Source organism: Hypomesus nipponensis, chromosome 1 (assembly GCF_054491055.1).
Source record: "Hypomesus nipponensis isolate SF chromosome 1, ASM5449105v1, whole genome shotgun sequence".
Classification (NCBI taxonomy): domain Eukaryota; kingdom Metazoa; phylum Chordata; class Actinopteri; order Osmeriformes; family Osmeridae; genus Hypomesus; species Hypomesus nipponensis.
The window spans coordinates 19,466,686-19,486,521 of NC_140361.1; the positions used below are offsets into that span (position 1 = coordinate 19,466,686).

Genomic DNA, 19,836 nt, shown 5'->3' on the forward strand with positions numbered 1-19,836 from the left:
CCTGCCTGGTCGTCGGTCTACCAACGCTGGACCAGGTCGTCAACCGGAAACCAGCCTCCATGACGGCCAACAGCGAGTTTCCAGGTCCCATCCAACGTCTATAAAGCCGAACAATGGATTTTTGGTGTTTCAAAACCCATTGACACTGTATGACTATGTTTAGCTTGTGTTCTGCTCCTCTCTCTTGCCAACCGTCTCTGGAGGAGGGGATCCCTCTCTGAATTGCTCCTCCCAAGGTTTCTTCCATTTTTTCTCCCGTTGGGAGTTTTTCTGGGAGTTTTTCCTTGTCTTCCTTGAGGGTTTAGGTTGGTTGAGGGGCAGTTCTATGGGCGTATGTGAAGCCCTCTGTGACATGCTTGCGTGTAAAAAGGGCTATACAAATAAATTTGATTTGATTTTGATTTGATTACTGAGTGATTCTTGTTCCATAAACACCTTGTACAATCCAACTCAAATTTTTAATAAAAATTCAGCGCTTCCTCACCATCAGATTGTCCACTACGGGAGTTCAGGAGGGGAGATTCCCCGACTGCATGGAATACAGGATAACATCACATATCCTACCTTTAGATAACTGCAGAACACAGTGTATAACTAAATATATTTATTTAATACTGTGCAAATATCCTCATATGTCAAAAAACTGGAATTACAGTCGTCAAGCTCCCGTGCAATCGCTACACTCTACGTACTCGTTATCAGTCCAGAATTTAATAGATTACTGTTCATAACAAAACGCTTTTGTTTTCAAATTGTATCTCGACCTGCAGTATCACTGTCACAGTTGACTGCCACAGTTTTTTTTAAATTGGTGATCTACCGGCCACCACATTTTCAGAGTTATCGGGCTCCACCAATAGGCTAACAGTGTCTGAGAAGCTGTCATGCGCTATGATTTACCGTAAAGAACAATCGTATGCCAGGGTCATGATGAGATACTAGATTAGCATTCATGAGGTGCTTTGCATTGACTATTTATGGTTAAAAATTGGCGTGTTCAGGGCGGGGTACAATGCTGATTCACGTACACACACTTGTGGGTAATCTGAGATTTATAAAGGGAACATTGCGTACAGGTGTGCGTACGCACGGTTTTATAAATCTGAATTTTTGTGGGCGTACGCCATTTTAGGCTTTTGGGCGTACGTACACTTTTAGTAAGAATCCTATATTAAACTAAACTCTTACTTTTGTCCGCTGGTTCGGGTAAACCTATTTTGCATCCAAATTACATTAATATCTTTAAATACAAATTTTTATTTTAAATGGAATAATTTATGCCCAAATCCTACCAAACTGACTCCAGATCAGCACATATACACATGGACATGGGGCACGCACACATACACTGTGCGTGTGCACACGTGTCTAATGCTCTCAGTCTCCTGAGAAAATCTCCTGAAAACTGGTTTTAATGCTGGCATACTAAACATTTGGTGTTACTTTGTAGATATTACAATAGATTTGGCAATGAAAGCAATGCTGTTGGACTTTAAAAGCAGTGTATATGGTTTGGCAGGGGCATATTTTGAGTTCTGATATTGGGCTGGTTTTTGGGCTGGTTTTATTGGCCATTGGGCTGGTTTTGGGCTGGTTATGATTGGCCATTGGGCTGGTTTTGTCAAACAGACCTGGCAACCCTGTCTGGCACACCCGATGAATTCAAAATTTGTAGGTCGCACATGCGCGAGTGCTTGTAAAAAATGCTCGCACTGTCTCAAAAACTGGTCGCAAAATGCGACCATTTTGTCGCAGTCTGGAGCCCTTAATAAAAAGCAGACGAGCTAAAGTCTAGCTAACATTGACTAGACGGGGATGGCTGATGGTCTATACTGTAGCGTCGAAGATCCCTGTGCAGTTCAACCCTTGACACATTTGCGCGAACCTATTTCACGACCAAGGACGGTTTTGAAAACCTGGGACAATGTAAAGCAGGATTTGCTGTAATACTACATTCCACTTTCATTTCTGTACAGAGTAATGAATGACCGTTTTTAACAGTGACAATAATTGTATGAACCATGGCAACCCTAAAGGCTATGTTTTGAAGCAACAGCATGACTTAACTTTTGCATCACCAGACCCCTAGGTGTCAACTCTGGTCTGGTGGAGGAGAACCCATATGGGGTCCAGGAAGTCAGCTGGCAGCCAGGCAAGTTCAAATATAAGACACTCAAAGCTTCTCAATAGCATTGCCAACTCATTGTAAGGCATACTTAAGTTGTTCTGATCGTGGCAGGGGGATACATATTTGCCAAAACAACAAATGTTGTCTTACTAACAGTGTTGGGAACGTTACTTTAAAAAAGTAATTAGTTATAGTTACTCACTACTTGTTCCAAAAAGTAACTGAGTTAGTAACTGAATTACTTTATTATAAAAGTAACTAATTACCAGGGAAAGTAACTATTTGCGTGTAAAAAAAAAGTTGCTGTATGTCAAAGAATTTGGATTTTCTGAGCGGTTTTCACAAGTCAGCTGAAATGAGTAGAACAGACAAGTACTTGAACATAACCTTCGATATTTATTGCACATACAAAAGTAAACAGTTAAACAATATAAAGTGTGTTTAACTATGTGCATATTAAATAAATCAAACTCTCACAACCTGAGACAACTGGTCAAGTAAACAACATGTACTTAAGTATTTTTTTCAATACAAAAGTAAGCATTTGAAATTTAAATTTAAATTTGAGTTGCTAACAACGGATGTCGACAAAATCTTCCCTCCCGGACATAGTGTACACTTTACATGCACGTTCTTGCCTTTTTCCTCGATTAATTGGAAATAGTGCCTATATTTCCACCTTGTAAATGTCAATTTGTCATCGGATTGCTCCGAACTCGCCATCTCGGCTGCTGTTTGGTGTGTGTGGTGCAAGCAGCGCGTCGCGTGGCCTGGCTTGTGTGTGAAAACACTGGCTCCGATTGGCTACCATGATGACGTGACTCTGCTTGTAGCCAATCATAATCGCTAAAAACCATGCAGTCTCCTCACTAGCAGTTTGTGTAGAGCTAGGAGGAGTGCGTTCAGATTACACAGTTTATTCAATCAATTCACAGTAACGCACCGCATTTAACGTTCAGTAACGATAACGGCGTTGTAACGACGGAAAAAGTAATTAGTTAGATTACCCCGTTACTGAAAAAATAACGGCGTTACCTAACGCCGTTATTTTGAACGGCGTTATTCCCAACACTGCTTACTAATGCTTTGTATACAACCATTCAAGGTAACATGTGTTATTTACATCAATGTTACAGCTAATCTAGAAGAACCACAGTGTATGCCAATCATGTTAACTCTTGTAAACTTGTTTTACTTGTCTTTACTGACAGACACATTACAGTTTATGTTCCAGAATATGGAGACATTGGAGGAGAACCTGCGAAATGCTCTCCTATTCAGGCGACGACAGGGCAGACACGCTGAAGAGGTGCCAGTGATGGACCTACAAGTGGCCCAAACACAGACTGAACTCCAAGACCTTCAGGAGCGCCTTAAGGTGCTGGAGTTCCGAAAGAGTGGTAGGTGTTTTGAGATGCTGTGAACTATGGCTTACACGCAGCGTTCAACGTTCAAATTGGTACTAACAATAAGTTCATGACTTCTAATTGCAGATGCTGTGATGAAGTGGAAGACGGGACTAGGAGAGAAGGCTGTGGAGCTCCTCACAACGTAGACACTCAAACACGCCCCGGCAGCCCATTCAAAACAAGCCAGGTGAATGACTCATAATTGCAGCTTCCATATCCAACCTGTCACATGGCTATGTGACAAACAAGAATCACATATCTTTCTGAAGATGTGTTATTTTAGATGTGTTTTTTTTTTATGACTTGTGTAGCCCCTTTCACATGTGCACGTTGATAGGACACTAACTTATTTTGTGCTTCATTGTCAGGGCCAACAGACAGGACGTGTAGCGGGGACTGGAAGAAGATTTTAATTCAGTTTTTGCACTTTGTTTGGCACTTTTGTTTTGCAGTGTTTGTTTTGCAGTGCAGTGTTTCCCCTAGAATTTTTTTTGCAGTGGGGGCAGGTCAGGTCTAGCCCCCCCTCCCCCCTCCCCCGGCCAAAACAAAGTGCTAACCCTAACCCTATATTTCGGAGCAGATTAATGTAATAGTCTAATAGCTAATGTAATATTGCACATATTTTCGTCCTGTTTCCCCTAAAGAAATAAAGTTAGCATACTTAAAGACACCTTACAGTATGTTCTAAATGGCATAAATGCTTCCAATTAATAATCAACGTAACAACTTATTGTTAATGGTCGGTGGCCTAGCCTATTGATTAAGGTAGGCCACTCGGAAGCATGTACACTGTCTGCTTCATTTGATCTTGATAGGCTAAGAATTCTGTAGCAAATAATAACAACATACCCACTATTTATTCATTAAAACTACTTAAGCATATTAATACACCTAAGATACAAACGTGAGCAAGGGCAGCAATTGCTATCGAATCAAAAGACGTGCAATTTCGCTAGCAGGGGAAGAATACAAACAACGAAAATCACCATTTAACTTCATTTAAATTTGCAAGAACTATAAACTAATACAATAACAGGCTTAAATGAACTGACAACATAATTTATACGACTTACAGTTCTCAAGGACGCACACGCGCAATCTCAACTGCGCTGTGAAGCGCATCTGTGTTATTCTCCGACATGCGCTTTAACAATCACAGCTGATAAGACGACCTAAAATTGTGTACAGCACTACTTCTGATACCGTGGCGGCAGAAATGTAACCGTGGCGGGCCGCCACGGAAAAATCAACATAGGGGAAACACTGCAGTGTTTGTTTTGCAGTGTTTGTTTTGCAGTGTTTTTTCTTTGCAGTGTTTGTTTTGCAGTGTTTGTTCTTTGCAGTGTTTTTTCTTTGCAGTGTTTTTTCTTTGCAGTGTTTGTTTTGCAGTGGCACTTTTTATCACGTATGTATATATTTTGGCCATATTAGTTTTTATTTAAAATGTTATATGCATACTTTGTGCATTTTCATTTTAGCAGATGCTCTTATCCAGAGCAACTTACAGTAAGTACAGGGACATTCCCTGGAGGAAAGTAAGGTGAAGTGCCTTGCCCAAGGACACATCATTTGGAAACCTTCTGATTCAATAGCCTGATTCCCTAACCGCTCAGCCATCTGACTCCCCTTTAGTATAGGTAGACCACATATTTAAGATTCCTATATGTTGAATGTATATACCTTCCTGCCACAGTAAATTCCTTGTCTGTGCAAACTTTCATGGCGATTGAAACACTTTCTGATTCTGAAATGCTGCCTCGTTTATGATTTAGCTTGAGTCAGGCTACACATCACACAAACATATTCCTCCGAACGTTGGCTATCTATTATACCAAAACAAGTAGCAGTCTGGGCAAATTAGGTCTGCATATGAAATATAGGTTACTTAATAATTCAGTAAATTATTAACGTTGCAGTTACGTACTAGCAACGTCACAAAATTACGTTGCTAGGAGGTCGCGGTTACGGACTGGCAACGTCACAAAACAACGTTGCTAGGAGGTCGCGGTTACCGACTAGCAACGTCGGAAAACAAAGTTGCGACGACGTCGCTGTTACGCACTGGCAACGTCAGAAAGTTACGTTGCTAGGAGGTTGCGGTTACGGACTGGCAACGTCGGAAAATAACGTTGCCACGACGTTGCGGTTATGGACTGGCAACGTCACAAGATGACGTTATGGCAAACTACTGGCCCCCACAGATGCACGGTCCGGCAACGTCGCCAAAGACGTTGCGGCAACGTAAGGGCAACGTAACTGTGTTGGCTGGGGAGCATACCTTGGAACAGCACCTCTTTTCAGAAACAGCGGCTTAACAAATCCTTCTTTAATTTGTACAAGGTTTTCATTCAAAACTGTCCTCAGTAAAATGGTTCGAGCAAATGTGTAATTGAGGGTCGAACTGCACAGGGATCTTCATAGACAAACATCACAGCCCGTCGAGTGTTTGGTCCCTTAGGAAGACTCTGAAAAGTGTCAGCATTCCCCTGGAACACTGCATTTACCTAGCCTGTTGTTGTCATACTCATAATTCTAGTCATAATATGAGTCTGATAACTCTCCATTGGGCTGTGACTATGGGACGCGTTTCAACAGAACTCGTAAAACAAATGCTCAATGCTCAATTGGATAGACCTACAACCAATCAGAGCAACGTAATATGTTGTTTGTTGAAGACGAATGAAACCCAAGCGCTCTTTCGTGACGTTGTTGATTACGTTACTGTTGATCATCTGTCCATCATCGTATAAATGGTTAAAACCTGAAGAATATTCCTCCCTGAATGAAGCATCGCCTCCGGATTTTGCGTACTCACACATCCCTCGTGTCTCAAAGAAAGGTGGCGGTGTTGCTATGATGTATAAAGCTAGCTTCAACCTTAGCCTAAAATCTGTAAATACCTTTAAGTCATTTGAGATCATTTGCATGAAACCACCAACTACTTTAAAAAGGACTAATTCTTCTAATATTGCCCCCCCTCCCTCATTTTGTTTAATTACTCTATACCGGCCCCCCGGCCCGTATTCCCTCTTCCTAGAGGAATTTGCAGATTTTAGTGCTGATCTTGTGACATATACTGATAATGTCTTAATTATGGGTGATTTTAACATTCATGTGGATGACCCAAAAGATCCTCTAAGTAAGGCCTTTACTGCTCTAATGGATTCTCAGGTGGTTTCTAAACCTACCCATCTTCACTCGCATACATTGGATTTAGTTCTCACACGGGGAATCAAGATTAGTGACATCATTGTCCACCCCCACAATCCTATGTTATCAGACCACTGCCTGGTTACCTTTAAAATGGATCTCTGCCAGAGCCTTGGAGGCACCCAGAATATTTCTACTAGCCGCTGCATAACCCCAAACACAGCTATGGAACTGGCTAATATTCTACCCGCTGCACTAGAAGCACTGGACGTCCCAAATAAATAATTAAATGCTAAAACAAGGGATCTGAATTTGGTTCTTCAGCTATCCCTAGATTCTGTTGCCCCACTCAAACCAAGGAAAAGAAAAGACAAGAAAATGGCTCCATGGTATTCAGAGGAAAGCCGCACTCTCAAGAGGTCCACTCGAAAATTAGAGCATAAGTGGCGTACCACTAAATTGGAGGTTTTCCGCCTGGCCTGGAAGGACAGCCAAATGGAGTACAAGCAAGTCCTCATCAGGTCCAGATCAGAATATTTCTCTAAATTGATTAGTAAGAACAAACACAACACAAAGTTCCTATTTGATACTGTTGCAAAACTCACTAAGAAAAGTACACTCTGTGTTAGTTCAGATCTCTCTCCCAATGATTTTTTTGACCAAAACTATGCAATAAGGGACAAACTAGAGACTAGTCCTGGAGGAGTGGCCATCAACACTGAATTTGACTCTATACCCAGCATGCTGCATGTTGAGGCTCTCACTCACTTTAACGCTATTTCTATGGAAGCGTTCATCGAGCTGGTAGATTCCTCGAAATCCATCAGCTGCCTTCTCGATCCTCTCCCTGCCAAACTTTGTAGGGAACTTCTCCCTATTATTGGACCACCCATGCTTAGTATTATTAATGAATCTATTGTAACTGGACAAGTCCCTGACGATTTCAAACAAGCTATTATTAAGCCCCTTCTTAAAAAAACAAACCTTGATCCAGGTTGTCTTAGCAACTACAGGCCAATTTCAAATGTGTAATTTCTCTCCAAAATTTTTGAAAAAGCTGTGGCAAAACAGCTCACTTAGCATCTCTCCTCAAAACAGCTTTATGAACCTCTCCAGTCTGGATTTCGTTTTCACCACAGCACTGAAACTGCATTAGCTAAGGTAGTCAATGATCTATTATTAGCCTCTGACGCGGGCTCTATCTCTGTTCTGGTTCTTCTAGACCTAAGTGCAGCATTTGACACTGTGGATCATGAAATTCTCCTAGAACATATGGAGAACTATGTTGGGATTTCTGGTACTTCACTTCAGTGGTTTAGATCGTATCTATCTGATAGATCACAATATGTCCACTATGATGGTTGCTCATCCGGGAGCTCCACTGTAAAATACGGAGTACAACAGGGTTCGGTTCTAGGCCCTCTGTTATTTTCACTCTATATGTTCCCTTTAGGAAACATAATTAGAAGCTCTGGGGTAAATTTTCACTGTTATGCAGATGATACTCAGCTATACATGTCCATAAAGCCTGGAGAATTTCCACATGCTATGGAAAAATGTGTTTCCGGGTTGAGAACTTGGATGGCAGCAAATTTCCTTCTTAATTCAGATAAAACCGAGGTTCAAATTTTCGTCCCTAAAAAATACAGAAATAACTTATCTAATCTGACCTTAAGCTTAGATGGCGTCAAAGTATCTCAAAGCCAGCTGGTAAAAAATTTAGGAGTCACATTGGACCCAGACCTTTTGTTTGAGTACCATATTAAACAAATCACCAGAACTGCATTTTTCCATCTACGTAATATTGCCAAAATACGAAAATTCCTCTCAAAGGATGATGCTGAAAAACTAATACATGCTTTTGTTACGTCCCAATTGGACTACTGCAATGTGTTGTTCTCTGGCCTCCCAATTACCTACTTGAAAAATTTACAGCGGGTACAAAATGCTCCTGCCAGACTATTGACAAAAACAAGAAAGTTTGATCATATAACCTCTACTCTTATCTCTTTACAAGCCAGAGCTGATTTCAAAGTTTTACTACTAACTTACAAATCTACATGGATTGGCACCACTGTTTGCCTATGTGTGTATCACATGTAACTTTTTAATTGTAATTTTATCTTATGTTCTTACTGCCCATTTAGATGTTACAAATAAAGTAAACCTGTTATTGTATATTATTACTGTAATAGTTCTGTTGTTGTATATTGTTATTATTATAGTTTACTCGTTGGAGACAACGGGGGACTGGTTGTTTTCATCCTTATTCGTATAAATATAACCTATTTTAGAGTTGTTTCCCCCGGAACAGAAAGAAGCTAAAAATGCCATGTAATTAACTACTTACTAACCTCGACCGTTCGGTCGCACAAACCATTGTTATCTCACATATATATTTATTTATTATTTTTGCCCCCCTAAGGATGAGTCAATATTTGGACTACATAGACAACGCCTGTGTCAAAATGTTCGTCTTGGTCTCGATTGCGTTGTATTGGGATTTACGTTCCGTTGCACAGTTTAGGAGGTTACAACGTTTTTGTGGCGACAAAGTGCCTTTTGTCAACGAAGAGTAATCTGTGCCAGCTACGTCACCACGTCAACACACGTTAGCAACGACACATGGATACAACGTGATAGAGACTTTCTAGCTCGCAAATTGGAGCTTGGATTACGAGTGAAAAATACCACCCCCAAAAAATCACAACCATTTGGCTTTGTAGAGAAAGCAATTTCAAGTGGAACTGCAAACTCTGATTTTTGATTTAGGTTGTGAAAGTCTTTGTAATTTGAGCGAGTGCGGGTCGCCCGTGAGACGACTTTTTGGCGGCAGCCATGCTAGAAAGCGTCATAGTAGTATTTTTGTAGCTAATTTTATTGTTCGATTTTACACAAAAAAACAGAAAGGGGAGTGTTATGACGATATGACTTTTGTGAAGACAGCCAGGTGGTGAGATTTTAATGTAGGTTGCTGTTGCTTTGCCGGGAAATATCAAACCTTGGCTTTGCCGTATCGACCGAGCGATAGCGAGGTTGATATGGCAAAGCCAAGCCTCAGTTTGATATTTCCCGGCATGACCTCGCTCTCGGTTAGTTAGTAGTTAATAAAGTTTAGCCATAGCTGTGGCATTGAAGACAGTACTGCGGCGAGCAGAGTCTGTGACTCTGAGGCTAACGTCAAAACAAGACGCAATCTCACTCATTTTCCAAGTTTTACAAAAATATGCTGACCCGCTGGCTGTCTTCGCAATCGCCATATCTTTAAAACACTGCTGTCCATTTGGATGTAGAATTGACCCTGGTACAAAATTAAGAAAATACTCACCGGACGCAGATCGACAACACTTGTCGACGAGTGTCAACACTCGTGGACAACACTGTTGTTGCTGCCGCAATCGTCAATGGAGGCTGACGGGGCTCTCACGTAGCAAACAAATCACTAATTTATAAACATGTCAGTGGTAGCGATCATTGTCAGTAACAAGGCAAAATGCGATATAGCCCTGCTGTGTGGAGAAGGTGCCCCGGTAAATTGTAGGCTACTACTACTACTACTACTACTCGACTGTCTTGGTAGCGATTGCATTGAATCATGAATCGTAAATTCGATTTAATGTTACTTCTGTTGTACGGTCTAGGCTGAAATAAATTATTTTCATGAACAGATTGACAAAGTTTAGGCTGTGGCAATGGAGTTCAGGTTAGTAGTCACTAGTCAGATAGTTTCACCCATTGAAAGACTTTTGATTTAAGTAAGTAAAGTAAAGTAAGTAAGGGTAGTGCCGAACATGTGCCGCCATTTGACTTCCTGTAAACAGCTGTGCCTGTAGAGATTTTTTTTTAGCTACTAGACTAGGCTACAGCGTTGCAGTGAGCTACACTGGTTTGAAACCACAGGCAATGATAATTTCACCCACAAATCGTTTACTTGTAATCTAATGTCTTATTAAATCCTACAACGAAAATGTATTTGTGAGGAATGTTCATTTTAACGATTGAAAACAGATGCATTATAGACCGCTGGAGTATGTGTTGCCCTGGCAACAGAGGCTAATGTCATGATGCTAATGCGTCAGTGAAATAGTAGACTACTGTTTCCGAAAGTAGATGTACTTCCTTAATAATATTAGCTTATATTGTTCATTACACATTACAATTGTGTGTCACATCACAAAGTAAAATAAGCAAATAGTTATCACCCAGGCCTCTTTGCTTGTGGCGTTTCTGCAGCTGCCTTGCAGTAAAGCAGTTAGCCTAGCCATCTCCAAGAAGTTAACTAGCTGTTTAATTGATGTTCTGCTAGAGATAGTCACGTGAGTTTTCCTGACGTTAGTGACGTCAGTGACTGTGGCTATCAAGTTAGCCACCGTTAGCTTCACTTTTCACCACAAAAACGTATTTTTTACTTAAACCGTGCAACGAACCGTAAATACAAATATAAGCAAATCAATTGCTACCAAGACGAAACTTTTGACACCTAGGTTGTGTATGTAGTCCATATATTTACTGAGTTTAAGGGGTGGAAAAAGAAATCATAATAATAAATATATATGTGAAAGAACAATGGTTTGTGCTCGCCGAAGGCAAGCCCCAATAATAAGAATACGTAGAAACACTTAAGCAATTACATTTTGGCGGTGTCAGAAGATTTTATTTGACAATTGTCAAATCAAAAAGGAATGCAGAACCTGATGACGCACTTAGTACAACAACAAACCACCACAGGTGAAAATGTAGAAAATAGTCTTTTGGGTTTGGTCACAATTTTATTGGTATCGTTAAAACTTTATATGACGACATAAATAGCTCTCTTGCCAACGGTACTTCTAGTAGATTTATGTTAAGAGGGGTATTTGACAAGGATGTCCCATTTCTCCCTACTTATTTCTATAAGCTGCAGAATTTTTACATTTGTTTGTGGTAAATTGGGAGTCAGATGGCTGAGTGGTTATGGAATCGGAGTAGTAATCTGAAGGTTGCAAGATCGAATGACAGATCGGGATTTGTCCCACAGATTTATGTTGATTATATCACCTGCAAAGTTATTGATTCTCAATTTTTTATTTATATGGAAAAATAGGTGGAAAATATCAGCAGAAAATCCTAAATAAAGCCATATTCAAAGTGCGGTTTGAATGTTTTGGACTTCTTGGACCAGATCTTTAAAATAAATTGTCAAAAAAAATGTCTAAAGGACAGTTCGGTTTGGTTTTGAATTCCAAATCTAATCTTTAGAAGATGTGGTAATTTACAGTTTCTGCTTTCCAGCTATTTTAAAGACTCCCACTTTAGCTATCAACCTCCCATTTTAGACTCCCACTTTAGCTCTCAAACTTTCAAAAGCAAGCTCTTGAGTCATGGAAACTGATGATTAAACATAATTTCTCATATAATTTGGAACAATCAATATATTTAATCAGCTCGCAAATCCGTTTTCTTCCCTGATTGGTTTTATAAGGGCATTGTTTTTATTTCAGATTTCAATAACAATAGTAGAGATCTGTATTCCTATGGAATAGATAGAGCAAAAAATACATAAATCTTACAAATAATATCCCTTCTAACTTGTTGTTTTGGTGAAATCTTACAAAATCAACTGCAATTCAAATTTTACAGTTTCTCAACTCAGGGTCGGCCCAAGCCTTTATGGGGCCCCAAGCAGAATTGATTTGGGGGCCCCTCTGAGTCGCTTTAAAAATAAATTACATTAAACTGTAATTTAATGTGCTCTTGGGGGGCCCTCTGGTGGCCACAGGGACCTTAAGCAGCCGCTTAGTTCGCTTATGCCTTGGGCTGACCCTGCCTCAACTGTCTATAAAAGGCGTTCATATTTTTGGACAAATATATTTTTGAGAATTGCTGTCTCTGCTAGTAACTACTCAAATATTAAAGCTCTTGGAAGATGGTTAGCATTTTACCTGAATATTGACTATCGAAATGTATACACAGTACCAAACTAATTTTTATTTAATAATAAAATCATAGAAGTTCACATTAATTATTCATCGTTACTACCCTTGTAATAAATATTTAAGTAAATTTAACCAAAAAGTCTGCACACTTTGCTCTTTATGCCAAGAAGAGGAAGAAACTTTTCACACCTGTTCTATTTTTATCCTTATACCAAATATTTCTGGCTTCAAATCTCTTTATTCTGCTTCTTTATTTCCTTTATTTTTATCCTTATACCAAATATTTCTGGCTTCAAATCTCTTTATTCTGCTTCTTTATTTCCTTTATTTCACCGCCTCTTTAATATCAGAGTTTTCTGAGTATTGCAGTCTTTGATCTCTGGGTGCGTTAACCTCAACTGTTCTGCAGAGAGTAGCTTACTACTCTCCACCTTTTCAGATAGCTGCTTTATTGCTTCCATTCATACCTTCTTTACTTTCGGTTCCAGTGTCTTTCTTTTTAGTTGCTGTAGGTTTTTAAACTGTGAGAAAGCAGGATTCTTTTACGTTGTCATAATGCACTTCTTTTTCGAATATTTAACGGTACCAAAAAATCAATAAAAAACTGTGCAATCTGTAATAGTTTCTAAAGTTCAACTCCGGAGGGCACACTATTTCACGTAGGCTAGTAAATATTTTCGTGAGTGAGTTCAACCTACCTTGAAAGTGATGACCTCCATACCAAGAACAGAAGAATAAAAGTTTATGGTTTTGGAGACGCTCTTCACAGTTAAAACCAGGTGGTCCAGGTGGCTCACTTTCACCGGACTGGAGTTTTTGGAACGGACCCACTTTCCTAAGATGAGGGTCTGTAATTGGTGTACAAATATTCAAACTCAAATGGTGAAGGCCAGTGGTTTTCAAACTTTTTTTTTCACCAACCCACATTTTCAAAATGACAAACCATCACAACCCAAATTATATAAAAAGGGGTGTTTGCAAATTTACAATCTCCCTACCGTTATGTTTTATTTGTTCAAGTTTAACAGAATAATTAGTTCAAATTGTGATCAGTAATAATATACGCCACCACAGCTGCCCTGCTAATGCATGCACAGTCTGTGTTCGATGTGATGGTAGTTTGGAAAGAATGATAGGTACTTATATAAACTACACACCAGCTCGAACACTGCGATCATCAAATGCAGGCCTATTAGAGGTCACCAGAAGCAGTCATGAGAAGATTGGTCATTCGGCCTTTGCTAATTACGCCCCAAAACTATGGAACAAATTACCCATAAATATTAGGGAAGCAAACACGCTAGACATTTTTAAAAGACAGCTTAAAACCTACCTTTTTACCGAAGAATTTAAGTAATGTTATCTCAGAAGGGTTTTACTACTTTCATTAGTTATATTATTGTTGCTATTTTAATTATGACTTATCACTTGTATTTTTGTTTTTATTGATTTTATGTAAAGCACTTTGAGATACAATTCTTGTATGAAATGTGCTATATAAATAAAGTCTTACTTTCTTCCACACTTAATGCGAGCGTGCGCAGCATGCAAGCAACATTTTTGGGCCTTTATTTGAGCGCAAAATAGTTTTTGAGCTCTATGTAAAATAAACATAGCCGTTTTTTCATTGGTAAAACCTTGTCTAGTGAAGGTGATGTCTTTTTGTCTCAATTTTTGAGCCCCACCCTTACGTTTCTTAGCCTGGTTTTCCATCATTATTATTATTCTCCCGGTGCTCCCGGTGGCCAGTCCGCTACTGCGGGGCTGTGCTGCGGTGATGGATTTTCAAGTCATATCATTTTAAATTCTCGTGCTGTCAGGGGGTGCCGCAGCACCCTCAGCACCCCTAGTTCCCGTGGCCATGCATATGTATGTATTTATTTAAACAAGTTTGAAGCTCATGATTCGTACCCGATGTTTCTGGTCTCTGTTGACGTGTGGGGCTCTGGCACACGCATTCTTTTAGTACCTTTCTGAAGCCAGGCTAAGAATGACTTACAAACTCCAAAACTCAACACACTTTTTTAGTTTCTAGGTTTTCAGCAGAGAAATCTGTTACGCACTTACGCAGGCATCAGACAGCTTTTTCAAATCGTGGGGCAAATAACAACATTTTTTGATGAAGAATCGTTGAAATGTGGATACAAGCGCCAAAATTCGCACAATTACTTTATGGGTACTGCTCTTCCAATAAAGAACGTTAGCCAACGCAAAAAAACTCATGTCGGCCGTGGCGGCCATTTTATTTACCGCCATTACCAAAGTATGCGTTTTCCATGATATCTCCTGAAAAAAACATCAGAGCACATATACGATGATGTCAACCCATATGTTTTGATGGTCAAGGAATGCACTGATACCATAGACAACATAATTGAATGCTTTGTGGCATTCATGGCCGCCATTTTGCCTTCCTCCATAACCGAATTCTGTATTTTGCGTCATATCTCTTCAGCCAAACACAATAAATGGAAAGTGGTAATGTCTACCTCTATGTTTTGATGGTCAAGGATTACAATGATACCATACACAACACCAAAAAACTTTATACAACACCATAAACTTTATACATCTAAAGATAAGTCTAATTGTGAGGTATAATACTGTGGAATGGAAATCATAATATTGATAGACCAATTTTTTTAAGGGATTTTAGGTGACATTTTATTTTGAAGAAAGAATAATTGAAAACAGAATCTACCAGTTTTCTACCTGTGTCTTGTTACTCCAAATTGGAATAACACAAATTGATGTACTGTCTCTTAAAGTGGGACTGTCTCTTTAAGATCAGATTTTGCTGGTGGCAACTGTTGCTGAACAGAGCATATTTGTGGTAAGATATATTATTTATGTTAATTTATGTAAATTCCCAAGACTTTGAAAGCATACCCTCTATATATGAAAATATGTCATTTAAGTGTGTAATCTTATTGACAGATAACATTTGTTTATCAATTTTGGAGTTAATTAGACAGCTGATTGATTACTAGCATTAGCTGAACATGCTAATGTTTTAACATGACATGAAGATTGAAAAAGGTCACTGTAGCCAGTGTATTGGCTGTAAAATGACTATGTGACTCATTTGTTTGCACTTAGTAGTTACTTGTACTACTTTATACATGTGTAATACGCTGTTTGATTAATAGATGATAATAATCATAATTAATAGATAGAAATAATAGATTTAGGGTTTGCCAATCTCTATATCAACATCACTTGTGCCAGTTTTATCTTGAGTATACAGGCCTACGCAATGTGTAACACGTTATTAACAGCGTTAACGCAAACCCAAATTAACGGCGTCAATTTTTTTATCGCAAGATTAACGCTCTTTTTGGCCTAGCAAACTTTGTAGTTTTTTTCACATGCTGTTGCAACAACTACCGACGTTAGAAAAACTAAAACACCAGACCGGATCTTGCTAGACCGGAAACAAAACAACAGGCACGCCACACACACTTGTTGGCTTGCGAGCCAGCTAAAGAGTAGTAGCAGAGCCCGTTTACGGATATTAGACATTCTCTGGTAGTAGGCTAACGTTACGTTTTGAGTGGATGGCGAGCGCGAGACGCCGAAATGGATGCCAATAAGATTCTGAATGGAAATGTTACTTTTAAAAAGTTTTTTGTGGGCGGGGAGAAGTTGGGCTGGCAGCCAGGCTACAAAGCCAGGCGATTGTAATGTTGTTTTCAATAAAAAAAAATATTTGCACAAAGCAATCCGAACCACTTTTCCAGAACGAACAAAAATAAAAAAATAAATCAAAGGACAAAAATAAATCAAGGGACATTTAGAATAGATAATGTGCAATTAATTGTGATTAATCGCGATTAAATATTTTAATCGTTTGACAGCACTAGTTGTTTTATGTTATAGGCATGTATAGCAGAAATAGGCTAGCCTGCCAAGCAAGATGGCAAAATCTTCACCAACACCAGCTAAGTGGCAAACCGACTGGAGCAAATGTTGTTTATGTCAAAAGGAGACACAAGAAGTTCTCAAAGCCCCGCCAACACGATATTCATCTGATCAGGACGGCTACAGCATGATTTCAATGAATATCCCCCTCTTTTATGAGATCAATGACCTGCCAATCATTCTCGATCCTGCGCGGCTGGATGAGGGTGGTGGGATAGATGGAACATTAAGACGGAATAAGGCCATGTATCATCAGAGCTGCCGCCTCCTTTTCAACAACACAAAGCTTGAAAGGGCCAAAAAAAGGAGAGCACAGAATAGTAATCAAGGTGATTGCCAAACAAAGATGCGCAGAGCTCATGAAGGTCAGAAGTCTACCCTAGCTTGCTTTCTCTGTAATACAGAAGCTCCAGCATCCGAGCTTAGACAAGTAATGACAATGCAACTTAACCAGAGACTAAATGAATGTGCCAAAGCACTTAATGATGGAAAACTTCTGGCAGCACTGAGTGATGGAGATGCCATTGCCCAAGAGCTGAAATACCACATCACATGTTTGACTAATCTCTACAATAGAGAAAGAGCATCCCTCAGAACCATCAAGAGACAAGCACGTGAACAGACACGTGAACAGAATGCGTACCCACAGGCATTTTCTGAGCTGGTCATTTATATAGTGGAGACCAAATCTTGCTCCGAGGATCTGTCTGTCTTCCGGCTTGCAGATCTAGTTAACCTGTATCAGCAACGGCTAGAACAGCTGGGTGTGGAAAAACCTGTAAATGCCACCAGACTTAAAGACCAATTGCTGGCCGAAGTACCGGAGCTGGAGGCTCATAAGAGGAAAAAATGTACTCCTCGCCTTCAAAAGTGATGTCTGATCAGCTATATCCCAAGCCTGTGAGTACGATGATGCCATGATCCTTGGTAAAGCAGCTAAGATCTTAAGAACACAGATGCTCAATCATAAGGCAAGTTTTGATGGGAAATTCCATGAGGGTTGCATTGAAGAGGCAGTTCCATCCAGTCTCCTTCAGTTTGTAGGCATGATTGAACATGGTGCTGACATCAAATCACAGCTGTCATTTGGTCCATCAAAGACCGACCTTGCTATTTCCCAACTCCTGCAATACAACTGCTATGCAAGGTATAGGGAAGGGGCATCAAAACATAGGCACCTGAAAGCCCACGAGACTCCGTTTCCTATTTACATGGGGATGTCCGTCTATGCAAAGACCAGGAAAAAGGCATTGGTGGCACTGTTACATGAGCATGGTGTCAGCATCTCATACAACAGAGTGCTGGAAATATCGGCACAGCTCGGAGAGGCAGCAGTAAGTAGATATGTTGAAGATGGTGTAGTCTGTCCATCTGTTTTGAGAAATGGATTGTTCACTACAGCTGCCATGGATAACATAGATCACAATCCCACCGCAACAACAGCCACCACGTCTTTCCATGGCACCAGCATATCGGTTTTTCAGCATCCAACATCAGATGACCAAGGTGAAAAACGCGAACAACTGAGTTTTGGGAAATACAAAGTGAAGAGAGTCCCAGAACAAGATTTGCCAGGTGCCAGTGTAATAACATCACAGATCGCTCTGGAGTATGAGTGGCTGGAGAAGATCACTGTGACTGAGGGGCCTATAGAAGTGACTTGGTCTGCACACCATGCTTCAAAGAAGAGGAGCTCTGCATTTGAGGTCAGCATCACATCACTGTTACCTCTTCTTTGTGATCAGGCTCACTCTGTTGCTACAGTCAAACATGTGATGGACAAAATCAAGGACATTGTAGCATTCCTGAACCCAGGCCAGGTACCTGTTCTTGCTGCTGACCAACCAATATATGCAGTAGCCAAGCAGGTACAGTGGCACTGGCCTGAGAAGTATGGTGAAGACAAGTTTGTCATCATGTTTGGGGGTCTGCACATAGAGATGGCAGCACTGAAATCAATTGGAACTCTACTTCAGGACAGTGGTTGGACAGGAGCTCTGGTGGAGGCTGGGATCGCATCTTCTGGTACAGCTGAATCCTTTCTGACAGCCTCAAGCATCACTAGAACACGGCAAATGCACCAAATTACAGCATGCAGCCTATACAAGCTCATGAAGGCAGCTTACCATAACCACTCCAATGAGATCACTCAAAATGAAGACATGCTTGACTTTGAAGCTTGGTGTGAGAATCGAAAACGACAAAGCCCCCAATTTCAATTCTGGCATTTGGTGTTGTCAATGCAACTTGTGATTCTCCTGCTAATCCGATCATCAGTCTGTATTGTCAGTCTCTGGCAGAGCTAATACCATATTTCTTTGCCAACAACAATGTAAATTATGCACAATGGCTTCCTATCCACCTCAGAGACATGGAGACTCTAAAACATAGGCACCCTGAGAAAGCACAGGAGTTTCAGAGTGGAAAATTAGTTGTGCACAAATCAGCCCGAGACTTCTCAATTGCTATTGACCAAGCCCATGAACAGCCCAATGCTGTCATCAAGGCAAGTGGGGGAGCCATAGGTATCACTGAAGATCCATCAGCACTCAGGAGGTGGATGGTAGCTGGACCTGAGGTCAGCCGCTTGGTTCTTCAATATGAAGCGTCATCCAGTGCCAGGGAGGGTGCAAAGCACACCAGTCGCCATGAACAGACAGAACATGCTCAGATATCGTTCCTTGATAGAGTGAATAAGCTAACCAGTGTTCTCGAGGATCTGGGGAATCCTTTTGCTGAGGAGAGCCATGATCTGTTTTCACTTGACACAAAGGATATTGCCAACCCAAGTGTCGCTGTGTTAATTCATACCCACTTTGAGAGAGGTAGAGCCTGTTTCAAAGAGTTCATGAAAGGGTTATAGGAAAAAGATCCCAGGCTTTATGAGCCTATCAAGAATAACTACAAACTTCTTCCATCATGGCTAACCCTCAGTCAATTGCTCAAAAGAGAAAGTGCTGAAGGAGGACTGCCAGCTTTTCTCCAAGCTTTTTATCTCATTTTAAGAGCAGAGAATGTGATCTCAAAGAGTATTTTAAACATGATAATCAGCAATTCCCTGCTGCCTTGAGTGATGGTGGGAGGCTGCACACTGTTCAAAAAGCTCAGTTGGCATCCATACTTGAGTCTCTTATCAAAATATATGATACCAAACCAGAAGTAGAAACCATTATCATTGATGGCTCTGCACTCATCAACAGTTTGCCCCCACGGAGCTCAAAGACATTTGACGACTATGCATCATTTGAGTTTCTCCCAAAGGTACAGGCATACGCTGTGAAATATGAGAGAACAGACATAGTCTTTGACGTGT

General features: G+C 40.3%; 1 protein-coding gene across 1 annotated transcript in view; it reads right to left on the minus strand.

Annotated features, from left to right (window-relative positions):
- The window catches only part of glod5 (glyoxalase domain containing 5), a 50,384-nt gene that overhangs the window by 13,775 nt on the left and 16,773 nt on the right, over positions 1-19,836 (minus strand). The window contains exon 2 of the mRNA XM_084697402.1: positions 13,301-13,450. Coding sequence (XP_084553528.1) covers positions 13,301-13,450 — 150 coding nt within the window. The remainder of the gene's footprint in view (positions 1-13,300; positions 13,451-19,836) is intronic.